Below are 16,745 nucleotides of genomic sequence, written 5' to 3' on the forward strand. Positions count from 1 at the left end.
TAAGGTTAGGGTTAGAGTTGGGTTTATAGCTAGGGAATAGGGAAAATGGACTGAACTATGGGACAGTGTTACGTCTCAGGTTCTCACAAGCATAGAACAACAGATGTGGGAGTGTTTTGTGCGTGGGAGTGGATGATGTGGTGTGATTCTTATCCTGACTGAATGGAAGAACAGGGGAGCATGTTAAGCTGAAGGGGATGGAACTAGGAGAATAATTCAGCATTAATCAAAGCACAATACTCCTGTAACTGAAAATGAGTAGCCTGCCACACAATCCAGTGACAAGAGAATGGCACCTGCCAGGACCGGTGACGGAGGAATATCTGATAATAACCCCTGACAAGACATGACCCCATGTACTGTAGAACCTACAGCAACTCTCATAAACAGAAACCTTCTCAAACCACTGCCTGCATCATTGCTCAGCCTGTATCACTGCTCAGCCTGTATCAGTGCTGCCTGCATAGCAATACATAGAAACCTCACAAGTGAGGGGACGTGGTGAAATGATCACGTTTTGATTTTGAAATTCAAATGAACCCCTAATTTGCCTCCCACATGCATTACCATAAGGAGTTTCTGCCTCACTCCCTCCTTCCTCTTCCTCTTCTCTCCCTCCCTCCCTCTCTGTCCATCTGTCTGTCTGAGGTGTGACATGATGACATCTGCCCTGTCTGCTGTTCATCAAGAGTCAGGGGACAGAGTTAGAGTACATAGTCAGGGGACAGAATTAGAGTACATAGTCAGGGGACAGAATTAGAGTACAGAGTCAGGGGACAGAATAAGAGTACATAGTCAGGGGACAGAATTAGAGTACATAGTCAGGGGACAGAGTTAGAGTACAGAGTCAGGGGACAGAATTAGAGTACAGAGTCAGGGGACAGAATAAGAGTACAGAGTCAAGGGACAGAATTAAAGAACAGAGTCGAGGACAGAGTTAGAGTACAGAGTCAGGGGACAGAATTAGAGTACAGAGTCAGGGGACAGAATTAGAGTACAGAGTCAGGGGACATTATGGAGCACAACGTTGCCAAACGTGTGTATTCCAAAAGCAATTCATAACTATCTATGGCACACCAGCAGTGTGCTACATGCATATGTAACGTTACTGTAGATGTTTCCATACTTGGTCTTGGAATAATGTCAAAACACTGGAATAACGTCAAAACACTGGAATAATGTCAAAACATTATTCAAGGCCCCTTCGAAGCATTTAAGTGCAGGTGTGTGTTTCTCAGTAAAACCATACTGAAGATAACCCTAAAGGTCATTGGCCTACTCAGCAGTGGTAAAGAAGGACATGTACTAAACACAACAGACCAATAACACCGCAATAATAACCAGAGGTGTGAGGTTTAAATGTAGGATCCCACAGCCTGATGACTCCAGACTAAACACCAGGAAACTATGGATAATCTATTTTTCTCCTAAATGCAGGCCGGGATGTGTCAATAACTTAGATCCCCACAAATCCGGACAGTTTTCCTATTTACCCTGGAGATCCAGCAGAAGCCCCAGAATCTTTGAGGGAAACTCTCTAGCCTCTCTAGTCTAGTCAAAGCTGTTGCCAGATGTACCCTTCAAAAAAAGATCAGAGGCAGGGACACACGGCAGGTTTTCAGAGGGCCGCAAACACACACATACACACACACTGCAGGTCTTACAAAGCAATCCTGTCAGCTTAGAGATGTAGATGAAAAGCTCCAAAACAAGGCACGGTACTAGATATAAAGAGAGTATTTCAAAGCAATCACATATTCATTTACTTTGAGTGCTGCTTTCCAATACAATCTAAAGATGTGTATACAATGTCATCATGGCTTCAATGTTGTTTTAGCATGTAGCCAGTAAACTTTATTGTTTCTGCAAGGCTGTTCCATATCCCTTTTAAATCCCTATGGCTAACCTTATAAGCTTTTGATTTGCCTGTTTGATTTTGTCTAGTTTCTTACTAAAGAACCGAAAGAACAAAGAACTATTGTGACTCATGCCGCTTATCCAAGTTGAGATTTTACCCACTATTTGGCCTCAAGACAAAGACATGCATGTTTCCACCTATGAGCCTTGGCCCAAGAACATTTTATCTTATGCATTATCTCTGGGAGAAGATCCATGACTTTCTAAAATCCACAATTAAGTCAGTTCCTCCCAGGTTTTACGGTGGTAGGTTTGACAGAAACAGCAGCTTTATTTGAGGGGTGATTTCAATGTGGGCAGCCTTACTGGAAAAACATGACACATTAGCCTCAGTGCAAGTCAACAAGCACAGCAGACATAACTGACTTACGCCCACCCAGCCAGTGATATTTCAGGGTGTAGGGGAATGTCGTTGAGGATTTATGGAAATACTACAGCATTGTTTCGGACAAAGTTATTATCTTATCTATTCATGGAGGAGTCAGGCATTCCCGAACCCCTGCTCCGATTTCCCTCGAGACTGAATTTTTTGTGTAAGGAGGCATTTGATAACAAGTATTGCGGTTAAAATGCTTGTCCCTCTCAGAATCAGAGGTTAACGCCATGTGAACAGAGCGTCTCAGCCTGAAAGGGTGTGTGTGTGTTTGTGAGAGAGTGAGTCCTGCAGAAGCCCTCTCTGGTGCTAAGTGTTTTATTGTTTCAACCCACAGTAGGCATACAAACGAATGGTGCTAGCTTTCCATAACTAACAGTAGCGCTTGGCTTTCCACAGCGACTTTACAATGAATTCTAATGAGTTCCATTTCATAGACAGGCATTCACCTTGAACAAAGGCATCCGTCCAGTTTTGCAGAACCATGATGTCACACTATAGTGCCTAATTTGGTGTACTAGCTACAGTGACATACGAGAGAGAGAGAGAGAGAGTGAGAGAAAGCGAGAGAGAGGGAGAGAGAGAGAGCGAGAGAGAGGGAGAGAGAGAGAGCGAGAGAGAGCGAGAGAGAAGGAGAGAGAGAGAATGAAAAGCCTGTCTATAAGCTGTGAGGACCAGATGGCTTGGTGCTGGGCAATAAAGCCACAGAGGTTAAGGGTCAGCTTATTGACATGAGAGGCACATAACCATAACCCACCCTAGACAGAAGTCGACCGTGACCTCATTACTAAGGACGGTGAAGAGGAACAAGCATTTCAGAGAGAGGTTTCTTTGGTCAAGACTGAAAAAATAAGAAACAACACATTTTTGTACTTATTTTTTTACATTCCTGAAAAACGAAGACAGTTCAGCCACACAGCCGACTAACCCAACAAAGAGGGCAAAGCATTTCCATTCGTCTACTGAAAGGGTGGACATTTTTCTGTTAATTATTTTCCTCCCCTAGAGAATATCTCAAAGTCATAGTGCCCACAGTCAGCACAGTAATTGTCTGAGCAGTTCTGCCTGTCTGTCAGAGTCGCAACCGAGCTAAAAGAGCTAGTGACTAGGACAGAACAAAGTCAGCCAACGTGAGTTAACGTCACAGTACACTGTATCCCGTAAGATGCTTTGATCAATATGGAACACATTCTTAATGGTGGCAGGATGGTGTCAATCTCACTTTCTGATACCACAGAAAAGTCTCTGAGGCTTCAGAGTGGCGCTGGGGTTTGAGGCCCTGCATCTCATTGCAAACCAGGTCCGTAGGTGTACCTGCAACAATAGAGTTTATAGGTGCCCAATCTGTCTGGGTAGGACTCCCAAGCACCCAAAAGCGCAACAGTATTTTATTCGTAGGAGTAATCTACTACAAGCGTGTTATGTACTCAATTCTTCCTGGTCGAGAGTGCACTGTGATAAGAGCCAGAACTGTAAAGAGACAAGACCATAATCACAAACCAGACCCCAAAAACATGTGTGTGTGTGTGTGTGTAGCCTACTGCAACAGTGCAGGTGTAAGGAAGCAGGGAAAGCCAACTTAAAGAGAACTCAAGAGGTGTTAAAAAAATGACAGCACAGCTAATGGATAGAATACTAAGAAGACTATTGAAGTGCTGTCTTACTGAGTCCTGTCACTTTATTTACAGAGGTAAATGACTATTGAAGTGTTGTCTTACTGAGTCCCGTTACTTTATTTATAGAGATAAATGACTATTGAAGTGTTGTCTTACTGAGTCCCGTCACTTTATTTACAGAGATAAATGACTATTGAAGTGTCGTCTTACTGAGTCCCGTCACTTTATTTACAGAGATAAATGACTATTGAAGTGCTGTCTTACTGAGTCCTGTCACTTTATTTACAGAGATAAATGACTATTGAAGTGTTGTCTTACTGAGTCCCGTCACTTTATTTATAGAGATAAATGACTATTGAAATGCTGTCTTATTGAGTCCCGTCACTTTATTTACAGAGATAAATTACTATTGAAATGCTGTCTTACTGAGTCTGTCACTTTATTTACAGAGATAAATGAACAGGAGAAACACAGTATGACCTGCGGGGTTACAGAATAACTACGCCGTTTTAAGTATGAGGGGCAGCAGGCCACCTAGACTGGCAAAAAAAAGGGCTTCATGAATTCACAACACGTAGTAGATGTCATGGTAGATGTTTAAATGTCGCCCAATTTGAAAAGTATTTTTCTAGCCTACCCCAACTCATAACGTGGTATTTGGTGTGGCTGGCACCAGCTCTGTCAGTCCTGGCTATCCTAGGGCATGCTCTGTTCTCTAAGACGACAGGGGCAACCAAACACTCAGTGTGTGACGTCATGTAATTGCCTACCATACGCTTCATATTCTGGGCCCTAAACAGACCTAATGGTTTACAGATGATCACAGTTCACAGGCCATTTAATGTCATGCTAGCAGCATCTTCACTACAACGCGAAATGGCCGGAACCACGGAATGAAGGGGGTGTATGGGTGGAACTCGTTCTTAATATCATAACGCTGCATTAAAAGGGACATGTTGATCGGTACAGCTGTTGCGCATTCAGGATTAGGATTATTTAACCTCACAATTATCTCTGAGTTAGTAATCCTAATCTGACGTGGACCAATCAACTCACAGATAGTCTTTACAAAGCCCGACGGTTACCCTACATGCTAGGTCCTTTGTGCTATAATTTGAACCTGCCTGCAATCAGATTAGGTCTAATCTAACTGATTTGCATCCTCACTCACTTGAGAGATTATCACTGTAAGACCCAGCCAAGTTACAGTGTTGTTCAGTGAGACCTTCGTAGTATGGCAGAACGGTGTGTCTAGAGTGATTGGTGGAAAGGTGCGTGATGTCCTGTCAGGGTGAGGTCTACAGGCCACTAATAACAACATATGTGACTGCCCTGCAGTCACATAAAGGAGACAATTTGGGTGAAAAAGGGAAAAGAACGCCACTTAAAATATTAAACCACCATAATAATATCCAGAGTAAAAAAAAGTGAAACAAAGTATCAGACTAGTCACATATGACATAAACGTGAATTCTTGTTAGATATTGGCAGCAGTGATTTCCACCAGGCCCAACGGGGATGATAAAGAATGCAAACAGGAAGGTGCTGTGTCACAATTACAACAATTCCATCTCATCTAGTGGTGGCATAAAAAATTCAGCAGCAATGCAATTCAGTTAATGGTACAGGCCGGGACGCCTCTAATGTTACTCCCAGAAAGAAACACCTATCTGAGGCAGAGGAAGGAGGGCTAGCTAGGAGAAGTAGAACGATGACTCAAGCCACATGCTACCCTCTGTGGCAGACTTGCCATACGATACGGGACAATAGATCCATCCCAAATGGTACCCTATTCCCTATTTAGCGCACTACTTTTGACCTGGGTCCTCCACAGGGGACATAGGGCAGGGTTCCATTTAGGACAAAACTTATGGAAGACTCTAATGAACGCTCTATGGTACCCTTGCTATATGGGAGAAGGTTACACTCTGTTTAATGTTTCTATAAAAAAATATTTTTCCATTGACCCTGATTAAAAGCAGTGCAGATGTTAAGGACTGTGAGATAGAAGCTGACCAAGACACAGTCTATTGGCACTGATTGTATAAGTCTGTAAGAGTCTGTGTGTGCGTGTGTGTGAGAGAGAGAGAGAGAGAGAGTGAGTGTGTTCAAAACATTTTTATGTCTGTGTGTGTGTGTGTGTGTGTGAATCTCTCCCGACTGCTGCACATCCTCTCAATGCTTCTGGTGTGCATTTCCAATAACCTGAATCACTCCATGTTGTCAATGGTGTGTGTGTGGTGTCAGTGTTGAAAGGATTAAAGGTGCTGTAATGTTTCCCAGGTGTCACTGAGCCAACGACCCTCTGTCTACACATCCCATCTTCACTCTGGTGGCTGCGCTGCCTTGCAGTTTTTACACTACTTACATTACATACCCAATACAAATGATTCAACACATAACTTAATGCCTGCTTTGGCAGAAAACTCTTTTAAATCCTTTGAATGTTGATGCTTGCTGATTTTCATTTCCTTCTCTTTCATAGTTTTAATAGACAGAAATGCAAACTGCATCCACCAGCTTTCTGTGACTTATTGCAATGATTCACTTTTTGTAACTGATAAGATGACACAGTCAATCTTTCTAAAATCCATATGAAAGGATAAAGTTGTCATTGATAAGATTCTACCGATAATGTTACAGAAACACTGATATATACAATTCATTTTTAACCACATACATTTAATAAGGGCTGTCAATGAGTTAAAAAAAAATATTAATCATTAATTTCTGTACTTTATTGCATTTAATAGCAATATAGATTTTCGCTTTGCTAAATTTGACGTGTTAAGTGCTTTTGCTTAGTTTGTGCCAGACGACTGACGTGGAAGGCATATAAACCTACTGATGATGTTGTACTGTGTACCTGGTAACTAACATGGCACTCTCCGTCAAAGATTTGTTTTGGTGCAAGTGTAAGATTTTTGTAGTTGCTTCCCCATGACAAAACATAGTTGTTTTTCTGACTCTGTTTATGGAGCTGTTAGGACCTACAGAACAAGATTTCCTACATCACAGCTCATTCCACTCCAATACACATTGAGTAAGACATCGTCTCAGAAACTGGATAACCTGTGCTGCAAACTTGAGGAAGCAGATGGCAAATATGTTTTTATTTCAAAACAAAACAGAGGTGCTAGTTCCAGTTCCCAAGAGAGAGTCTCAACCTTTAAGTCTCTTCACAAGCCCGATCTCTTCAGTAGATCGTGTGATTGAGTGCACATCTTGCCCAAGGGTGTGAAGGTGAATGACAAGGCACTGGACTGATGAAATACTCTTGCTTTCTCTGCCTTTTTGACTCCCCTCTCTCCACTGGGATAACCTGTATCTGACTGTATTACTGGCTCTGTGTCAATGGTTGTCCCACGTTCTCCTACTCCTTCCTTAAGAGGGTATTGAGTCTGTCAGGCTTTTCACCATCCTAAACGGGGGGGGGGGGGGGGGGGGGGGGGGTCTGAGTCCCGTCACTTTATTTACAGAGATAAATGACTATTGAAATGCTGTCTTACTGAGTCCCGTCAGTAAGACGGGGGGGTCTGTCCATTTTACAACCATTTCTGGTGGAAGAGAACTTTGTTAGCTATACTCAGCGTTGTCTTAAGGTAGTTAGTTAGTGGACTGCTTAGGGCCCTGTGGTGGTAAAGTGGGCGGGTCAATTTCCTTCCTGGTTGGTCCTGTTCACGGGTATCTTTGGAGAGTGTTAGTGTCCCCCACCCACTGTCTCAGTGCCCAGTATTTGTACTGAAATTCAGCAAGTGCCGTGGGGCTAGGCTCAGTCTGTCCTGTCTGGTGTAATTATCTGGTTTCCTGTTGGATCTTAAGTATTCTCCCTCTAATTATCCTGGGTCTCTTTCTTTCTCTCTCCCTCTATTTCTCTCACTCACTCACTCACTCACTCACTGCCATCCAGTAGGAAGACCCTAGGATCATGTCTTTGGATTAGTTGTCCAGAGAACTCCTATCTGTCCCTTTCCTAAGTCTGTCTGGTTGTATTGCTGATCTACATTCTGCCTCTAAATGTCCCAGTCCACAAACAACCTGGTGGCAACACCATATTTGTCTGGACCTCCTAACATTCATTTTTAAAAAGCCAACTGACATGTTCTGTACATTTTAGAAAGATCTGACTTTTTGCACCCTCTATAACTTCTGTGATTATTTATCACAGCTCGATAATGAAAAGCCAAATATATTTTTTTCCTTTTAAGCTTCCTTTAGCCGGTAAGGGACGGCTCTTGGACGATACAATTGTAAATAAAATGAAATTGTAAATAAAATCATATGTAGCCAGCCAAACTTCATCACCATTCTCTCTCCCACACAACAATGTAATCCTCTGCAGATGGGGTAAGAAAATTGTTCTACTTTGTTTTATTACAGCTTGACATGCTAATTTCTAGTCTGTTAAGATAAATTACCATAATATCAATTCGATTTTTGCAACTCTGAGAACCGTGGGTGGAAACCCTTGTGAGTTATGCACCCAAGGCATATGGATGACCGGTACATTTCTTAAATATTCAGAAAATTACTAATCTGTACATCAAAAGTTTTCACCATATTTTCCAAACAGACCCCCCTGTGTTTTACTTGCAGGCTTCTCCTTAACCTACAGCTACATGATGGTTCAGGAAATAAGATGTTTCATGACATCCTGTCTGGGTTTATCTGGTTCTCTCCACTTTAGAGTGCCTGCTGGGTGGGATTTCAGCTTTTTCAATATTCTACTGATTTCAATGTGCCAACAAGATCAGTCATGCCCAGCTTATGTATGTAAACCCAGGTCTGTATGGGTCCTGGATTGTTCTAACACCTGTTGTTCAGTTTTTACTATGCGTTCAATTTACTGGTAACGTGACCATGTGTGAGGTATTGAGCGGTTGGTATCTAGATTCAGCCCTGGGCATTTTCTGGTCGACGCGGGGTTGGTGGGGGCTGGAGCATAATAAAATCAGTAAAAAGGCAACTGATCTCTTGTGTGATGGCTAGAAGAAACAACATAAAGAAATTGGAAGAAACTGGTCAAGGTGACAACAGAAAACCCAGGGACAGACACAAAAGCTACTTAGTTTGATGAACAGTACATAAAGGTCACTTCGTTGAGGGAAATATTTTTTTTGAAGCCAAAATAAAAAGAAGAGTGGTAAATCCTGCAAGAAGCTTGAAAGAATTTAGAATTCTTCCAACTACTTGAAAAAGTCAACTAAAGCCATTTCTTACATTTTGCATTCTAAGGAAGGTCTCATAAAATGCAGACTTGTTTTAAACACACAAGAAGTTTTTGTAAGTTTTCATTTTTTGTTTACTTTGTGTTTACTGTCTTCAAGTAATTTCCCCAGATGGCCTAGAAATATTATACAGTACTGAAAAGATTCACACCCTTGGAGTTCTCCACAATTTAATGTATTACAGCATGAAATAATTGTTTTATTTTTCTATTATTCTAAATGAATTACAGTTTATTTATTTAAATGAGGGGTGAATACTTTAGATAGTCAGTCCATATCATATAAATGAATGGATGTACTGAAAGTACTGTAAATTGCTTTGGATAAAGGCATCAGCTAAACGCCAAACAAAAAAAATATGTGGCATTGACATCACACATACCATCTCTATTGGTTGTTCCCAGACAGTGTTACTTTTCTCATTCTCTTTTCCTGAAATAGTACCTAACACCCTAGTCCTAGGCCTGTGAGGAACCACACAATGTGATTCATCACCCCCGCGAAAAAAAGATTCAAGCCTCGTCCATTCAGCTAATTACAGACAGACACGATCTGGCCTTCCCTCCATCTCTCTATCCTAGGCTGCATTTACTAACCTATATTAGGGTGTAGTGTACCATTTGGACAGAGACCTGGTCTTGCGGGCATGGTATGGTCAGTTTCGTAGAGACAAGGAGAAATGTGGAGGCAATTTATAAATGTCTGCCCCATTTCTGCCCAATTCAGCAGAGGCAGCCCCTGGGCTCAGGTCTTATCAGGAGCAATATTTGCCTCGGACGAAATGTGAATTGTGAATACATTTACTGCATTTTTAGAGAGAAAGAGAGAGTGATGGAGCGAGAGAAAGAGAGATGCAAAATGTGTCTGTGTGTGTTTGTGTGTGTCTATGTGTGTGCATGTTGGCATAATTCATTGTCAAACCAGCCATCCGTTAAAAACATAATTGTTTTGCTAATTATACTTTGCAAGCTGTTTGTATAAGTGTGAACTTGACCAGAAAACATCTTACAGAGAGTTCACACAAGTAAGGTTCTCTTCTAATCATTTATCAAATGCATTGACTGGATTGACTGATAACACATGAAGGCTAATGAACAACTGATTACAGTCAGCATCAATCATCCCTATAATAGCTGTAATGTATGATTGATGTCAGTCTACGGATGTGAAACAGAAGTGGTGTGGTGCAAGGCTCTATATACAGCATCCCTGTCAATGCCGTTGTCACGGATTCCCCAATTAACCGGCTTTCATTAAACACAGAATAATTAGCACCACAGATACAGGAACTGGTGGAGGACTGATACATTTCCTGCGTCCCAAAAGGCACCCTATCCAACCGTGTCGGCAACAGGCAGCATGCCTGCCGAAATGTAGTCTCTGATGTACCCCTTGTGTATATTTTACCAGTAAGCCTATGGTCTCATGAGTCTTCTTAAGTACTCCCTGTAGACAGGTCAAGTACCCCCCAGGAGTCCTGGTATCGTCGGTTAGGAAACATTGGCAAAGAGAGTTTCTACACTACAATAGTTTTATTTAGATGAACAAGACCTGATGCCAGATTTGAGACAGAGATGCATTATTTAAAGCGTATGCTGGTGAAAATGTTGATTGTCGCATCTCAACTTCTGATGTAACATGGGAAACTTTTCAGACAGATACTCCTGTCTGATAATTACGCCTTCCAGGTCAGCAGTTTTCAACACTGTTGTTGCTTGCTCCTTGGAGTTTCAGGCTGGGTGTAAAAGCACTTTGTGACAACTGCTGATGTAAAAAGGGCTTAATAGACATATCAAATTGATTGATTGAATGAATTTGGGACACAAAAAGTCACTTAAACAACCATCTCAGAACTTGCAGACCATTAATAAAATAATATTTAAAAATAATAATATTAAGAGTAAAAAAAAATTTAACCCCCATTTCACACCCCAGGCAGGCTAAAGAAAACTCAGCTGCAAAGTAATCTTAATGGACAGCAACAAACTAGAATCACATGGACCGAGACAGGAGACCACAGGCCTATCCACATTTTTTTTTACACAGGAGCAAATATTACAGTGATAGGCTAAAAGAGGATGACTTACTGTGTGGGTTCTAGATTGTGATTATAGAGTTAATCCTACATGTGTTATTTTGGCCCAGTGACAGCCCTCGTCATTTGGTTTTGGTGAAGGGGCCTGGGGAACATACGCTGACCCTATTATGGGGGCTGAGTCATTGGCTTACTCGTGCTGTCCCATTGTCCCTAAGAGGGTCTATCACGTCATGCCAGGCTTTTTGCTATACTTGACATGAGTGGGTTGAGTCACTGACAAGATCTTTCTGTACAGTTTTGTGTCCTTTTGGACGAGTGCGCTGGGAGAGAACTATACTCAGCCATGGCTACGGGCTATACTCAGCCATTTCTCAGGTTAGAGGTCTTGTGATGCTCCTTTGGTGGTCGGGTGCTATGCTTGGCAAAATGGGTGGGCCTATTTCCTGCCTGGCTGGCCCTGTCCTGGAATATCTTTGGACGGAGCAACAGGACCACTGTAACATCCGTTCGGTCTCAATCCACAGAATCTATGCGGCAAGAGTCCATGGGCAGGGGGACTAGAAGCAGTCTGTCCTGTTGTCATTTCTCCAGTCTTCTCTGGTGTTAGATCTTAGGTATGCTCCAACTAATTCCTCCCTCTACTCTCGATTCTCTCTTTTTCCTCACTCTACAACCACTGATTACTGTATAATGCTTGGTTATGAAAAGCCAACAGACATTTACATTTAGGTATTTTTGTCCCGCTGGTCAAGTCAACGTTTAATTATCTTGGTGAACATTCTGGCCATAAAAGGCCATATCATAATTTCAGCCAGAAGAGTACTGGCTACCCTCCAAAGCACGGGTCCTCTCTTGGTTTCTTCCCAGGTTTCAGCCTTTCTTGGGAGTTTTTCCTAGCCATTTTGCTTTAACATATTATTGCACCTCTTCAGGGTTTCACATCTCTACAAATCACTCCCACTGTACCACGATTTCATTAAGAGCAATACAACTACAACCTCTTTCTTTCTCTCTGTGTGTGTGTGTGTGTGTGTCTCAGACACAGGCATTAACACCAGTCCTCACTCCTCCCACACAATAAAATCTGTACACCATAGGTGTTGTAAAGCTGCCTTGACAAAACACCTGCCTGGCAAGAGAAATTCCTGGCAGATGGGCAGGTGTCAAAAAAATACACTTTGAACATGCAAGGCTGTGAGGCCGAATAGCTCAGGTCCTCAATCAGTCTTTAAATGCATAAAACACCACACACAGAGGCTCACACAAAGATACTAAGAGGTATTCACCATTGCTTTACCCCTCAAGAAAACGTGGATAGAAAAACAATCAATGTCAATCAATGTCAATGTCAAACCAGGTCAAAAACTAGCAATACTCGGCCCTCTAGCAATACTCGGCCCTCATTCAGGGGGGTTGCGGTTGGTGGGTGTCCCTTTGGTTGATGCCTGGCAATGTGGTTGGATTGATTTCCTGCCTGTTGGGCCCTGTCCGGGGCCTCCCCCGGGTAGGGCCACAGTGTCACCGGACCCCCCCGTCTCAGTTTCCAAGGTGTTACGCTGCTATATTATTGTGCTGGGGGACATGAGGGATGTACTACTAACTTTTCTCAGTTTCCTCCAATTTAAAATTTTAGAAGGAGATGAGGTCCTGGTCCACACCTGCGGATTACCTGGTTTGGGGGGACCGTTGCTGTTCCTGTCCTTGTCCACCTGGTCATACTTCTGACCTAGTCTAAAATCAAATATACTCTGGATTTAGCCAAGAGAAATTTATTTATTATTCCAATTGGACTCTTAATATCTCACCCGGCACAGCCAGAAGAGGACTGGTCACCCCTCTGAGCCTGGGTCCTCTCTAGGTTTCTTCCTAAAATTCGACCTTCTTAGGGAGTTTTTCCTAGCCACTGAAATTCAACACTACTGTTGTTTGCTCCTTGGGGTTTAAGGCCGGGTGTCTCTGTAAAGCACTTTGTGACAACTGCTGTTGTAAAAAGCGCTTTATAAATAAATTTTGATTGATTGATTGATTGATTGATTGATTGATTGAAAAAGTGAATACAGTCATTGGTAGATGCCAATTACTGCAGCATCATCCATTTATTTTAAAGTGATCAACCGGCATTCTGGGCATTGTAGGCAAAGGAGTTCTCCCATTGAAACAAAACACAGCAGACAACAAAAGACCTTATGTCGGAATAATGGATTTGTAAAGGATTAACTTCATTACAACAAAGACTTGTACCACATTGGCAGCCTTATCAAGAGGCTAGACAAAGCAAAACATTTACACTATAAGTCTTTTCCTCTTGATTTATTATATCCCCGTCTTCTATCCCACGCTTTGCCTACAGTCAAGGTGGACTGATCAGTCTGAATACAACTACTTTTGCGGACTATGAAATATAACCTAAAACCTCATAATGACTTGGATGGACACATGGAGAGTTACTGTTCATTCTCTTCCTTTCTTTTAAAATAAATGCATTACCAACAAGGGCATCATATAACATACAACGAAGCTATTCATTTATAACAGGTGGATTGTGTGCACAAGAACCATGACAAATGTAAGGATAAACGCTGATGCACAAACAAGACGTGAATAACCTATAAGCAAAATAACAGAATAAACAGTAGCCTGGCACGTCGATGCTCGGCTGATAAAACATGCCACAGCCTACTCAGCAGACAAGTGCGCTTTCAAATTCATAAAGACATAACATAAAAACAATTGTTTTGAAATCTAAAACTTCCAGATAACTTAGTACAATCCCCCCGAAACGTCGCGTAAATGATCTAAATCAAAGCAAAATCCCGTCGGTCTATGTAATTATACTGAAAATTAAAAGTAGTGGGAACGTCCCGTTGACTCCATCAATTTACCTTGCAAATGGTTCGATGTAAAATGATGAGCAGGAAATCCGCTGAAATCCATTTCATTATAACTCACGTATTGCATTGCCTTACCTGTGGATTGCCAGTGGGTGTCAGGAAAGTAAAACAGTCTCCGTTTGTTCTTGCCCCTAGTCGGGTTTTCTCCTATACTGTATCTGACCAGCGTACGTAGCGTTTGAAAGCGATGACCTGAACTGCATGCGTTCGCACTAGCCCAGAAAACATCCACGCATGCTCATCCCGGGGCCTTAAGGGGCATAAGTAGCAGATCTACCTGAACCGGAGCACGCAGTAGGCGCACGCAGTAGGCTATGCCGATTGCAACCTCCTACATTTACTTTCACAGTATTGCTTGAGTCATGCTCTTCTGAAGAAAAACAAGCTTTTCATTCCCCCCCCAAAAAATACAAATAAACATAAAACTTAGAAATTAATTGCTGGGGTTTGCTATACGTGTATAGCCTAAAGTAAATACTCATGTTACACACAGGATTAAAACAAATTGTAGTTTCTCAACTACATTTCAATTAAAAATCTAAACCCAATTCAAATTGATGAAATCTTAGTTCATCTCAATTGATTGACTAACATGTTATTGATATTGACTCCAACCCTGTAAGTCGTACTGTAAATAGACTAGTCTAGAAGTTAAATGCTAGCTTCAGAACTGCACCCCACGCACTGAGATCCTCTTTTTTCACAAATGTCCTGTAGTTGAGATTACACCCATTACATCCCATCTGGATTAAAAAAGGATTCAGGGGTAAAACCACATGAAAATGCACACACTTCTTAACTGTTTGATTAGAATAGTAAGACTAAGCTTGGCCTACATCCACAAATGCATTCTTAGTGTGCTACTACCTTAAAGCACAAGAGCTGTGGAATATGACCAATATATTACAGTTTAGGGCAGTTCTTAACAACTTGACAGCCTGTTACCAACAAAACAGAACAACAAAAATGATATTGTTTGTCATACCTGTGGCATAGTGTAATATATGATGGCTTTCAAACACTCAGCATTCAAGGTTTGAACCAGCCAGTTTATAATGCTGTATGGATCAAAGGATCCTAATGAATTCTGAATCTAATAAATGTATGTCCGAATAAAGAACAAAGGCATGAGGAGATGTGGTAATATATGCCAAGTTAAGGGCTCTTCTTTTGCAAGATACAAGGCAGAGGGTCTGGAAACAACTTTAGCCATGCTATATTGACCACAAACCCTGAGGTACCTAATTACAATTATGAACGTCATACCAATGTAATTACAAGATTAACCCATTTATAATTTAACAATATGGCCCATGTGGCACATGGCTAAGAGATGTTCCTAGGCACAACGCATTGCAGTGGTGGTTTGGCAGTATACCACCAACCCATACAGACTCAAGTAAAACGGATTTCAGGCAGTCAGCATTCAGGATTCTAACAAACTGATGAATAATTCCTGATAAACCACTGCTCTCAGTCCATCAGCATTCAGGGCTCGAACCATCTGATTCATGTTCAATTAGAGACCATCTTAAACGCAACAACACCGACCTGGCGTGCTTTGCAATGGAAAAATCACATTTGATCTGAATGTGAAACGTCTCACTAACTAACTTTTCCAGAATGATCGTTACATTCATCCATCCCTTTCTATTGTGCAATGAGAATAATTCTTCAGCGGGACAGTAGCAAAGTGCTGCTCATGAAATTGCAGACTGCCCCAGCACATTGTCTAATGAGGATGCACCCTGTCCTACCTAGCCTACAGTAGAGGCATTCTTCAGTGGGACACCTCTTCAGCATAGGACACGCAGGGAATGTAAATCCACACTGCATATAGCCCAGGGGCCATCCACATCACGCTAATAGTGTGCTTGATGTATAGTCCCATTATCAGCGTATGGGTTACCCGGCTCCCTGCTTTCGTCTGGAGTGAAAGTAGAGCCTGTGAAGGAGCTCCAAAGACTCCCACGAGTCAGGGGATGTTTCCCAAATGACAGCCTATACCCTTTGGATGTGGGACTGAAATTCCCCCGACGCAGGAGTCATCAGCCTGATGGATGTGGCACCCCCCCCCCTCTCTCTCTCTAATGTATCCTCTGAATAAACTCTTTGCGGGTAGAAAACCATTCCAAATTGACAGCTGCATTCCCTTCGCTCATTCACTCTACACCTACTCCCTGAGACTATAGCAATAAAACATAGATATACAGAGTGATGAAAAATATAACTTGGTGATTATCAAATATCCTAGGACACAGCGTAAATGGTTTACTGGGTCGGACGTTAATGTTGTCTTAGAAACATTACTGCTTTTAATATAATAAAGTGTACATTGCAAAACTGACATCTTAACATATACATCCAATGTAACCTACTTTGGTCACATCTCCTACTATAATCTTATCCTCAGCACAGCACTGAAGAGACAAAGGACAGAGCGTGTGGATGTAAAATAACCACCCATTATATTGGTACCAGTAGTTCCATTCAACACAGATCTGATTCTCTGAGTCCTCATCCCAGTGCAACCGATCACGAAAACGTTTTTTAACTCAATTCTAATTGCTTTCACCTTTCCTCAAGTCCAATCTCATTGCTTCCTTTAAAACCTTGCCTGATCCTCCTATCGGACACTCTTATCCGATTCATTCTGAAGAGGAGGCAAAAGGGATACATTCA

The 16,745-nt window shown here is 41.9% G+C and overlaps 1 protein-coding gene across 2 annotated transcripts in view; it reads right to left on the reverse strand.

Annotated features, from left to right (window-relative positions):
- znf385b (zinc finger protein 385B) overlaps positions 1 to 14,272 on the reverse strand; it is a 107,814-nt gene extending 93,542 nt beyond the window's left edge. Inside the window, exon 1 of one of the 2 annotated variants that reach the window (XM_020054560.2) lies at positions 14,055 to 14,272. In XM_020054560.2, coding sequence (XP_019910119.1) covers positions 14,055 to 14,130 — 76 coding nt within the window. In that variant the 5' untranslated portion in view covers positions 14,131 to 14,272. The remainder of the gene's footprint in view (positions 1 to 14,054) is intronic. The other variant, XM_020054562.2, reaches the window with a different exon arrangement.
- Between the last annotated feature and the right edge of the window lie 2,473 nt (positions 14,273 to 16,745).

This window comes from Esox lucius, chromosome 16, assembly GCF_011004845.1.
Source record: "Esox lucius isolate fEsoLuc1 chromosome 16, fEsoLuc1.pri, whole genome shotgun sequence".
NCBI lineage: Eukaryota > Metazoa > Chordata > Actinopteri > Esociformes > Esocidae > Esox > Esox lucius.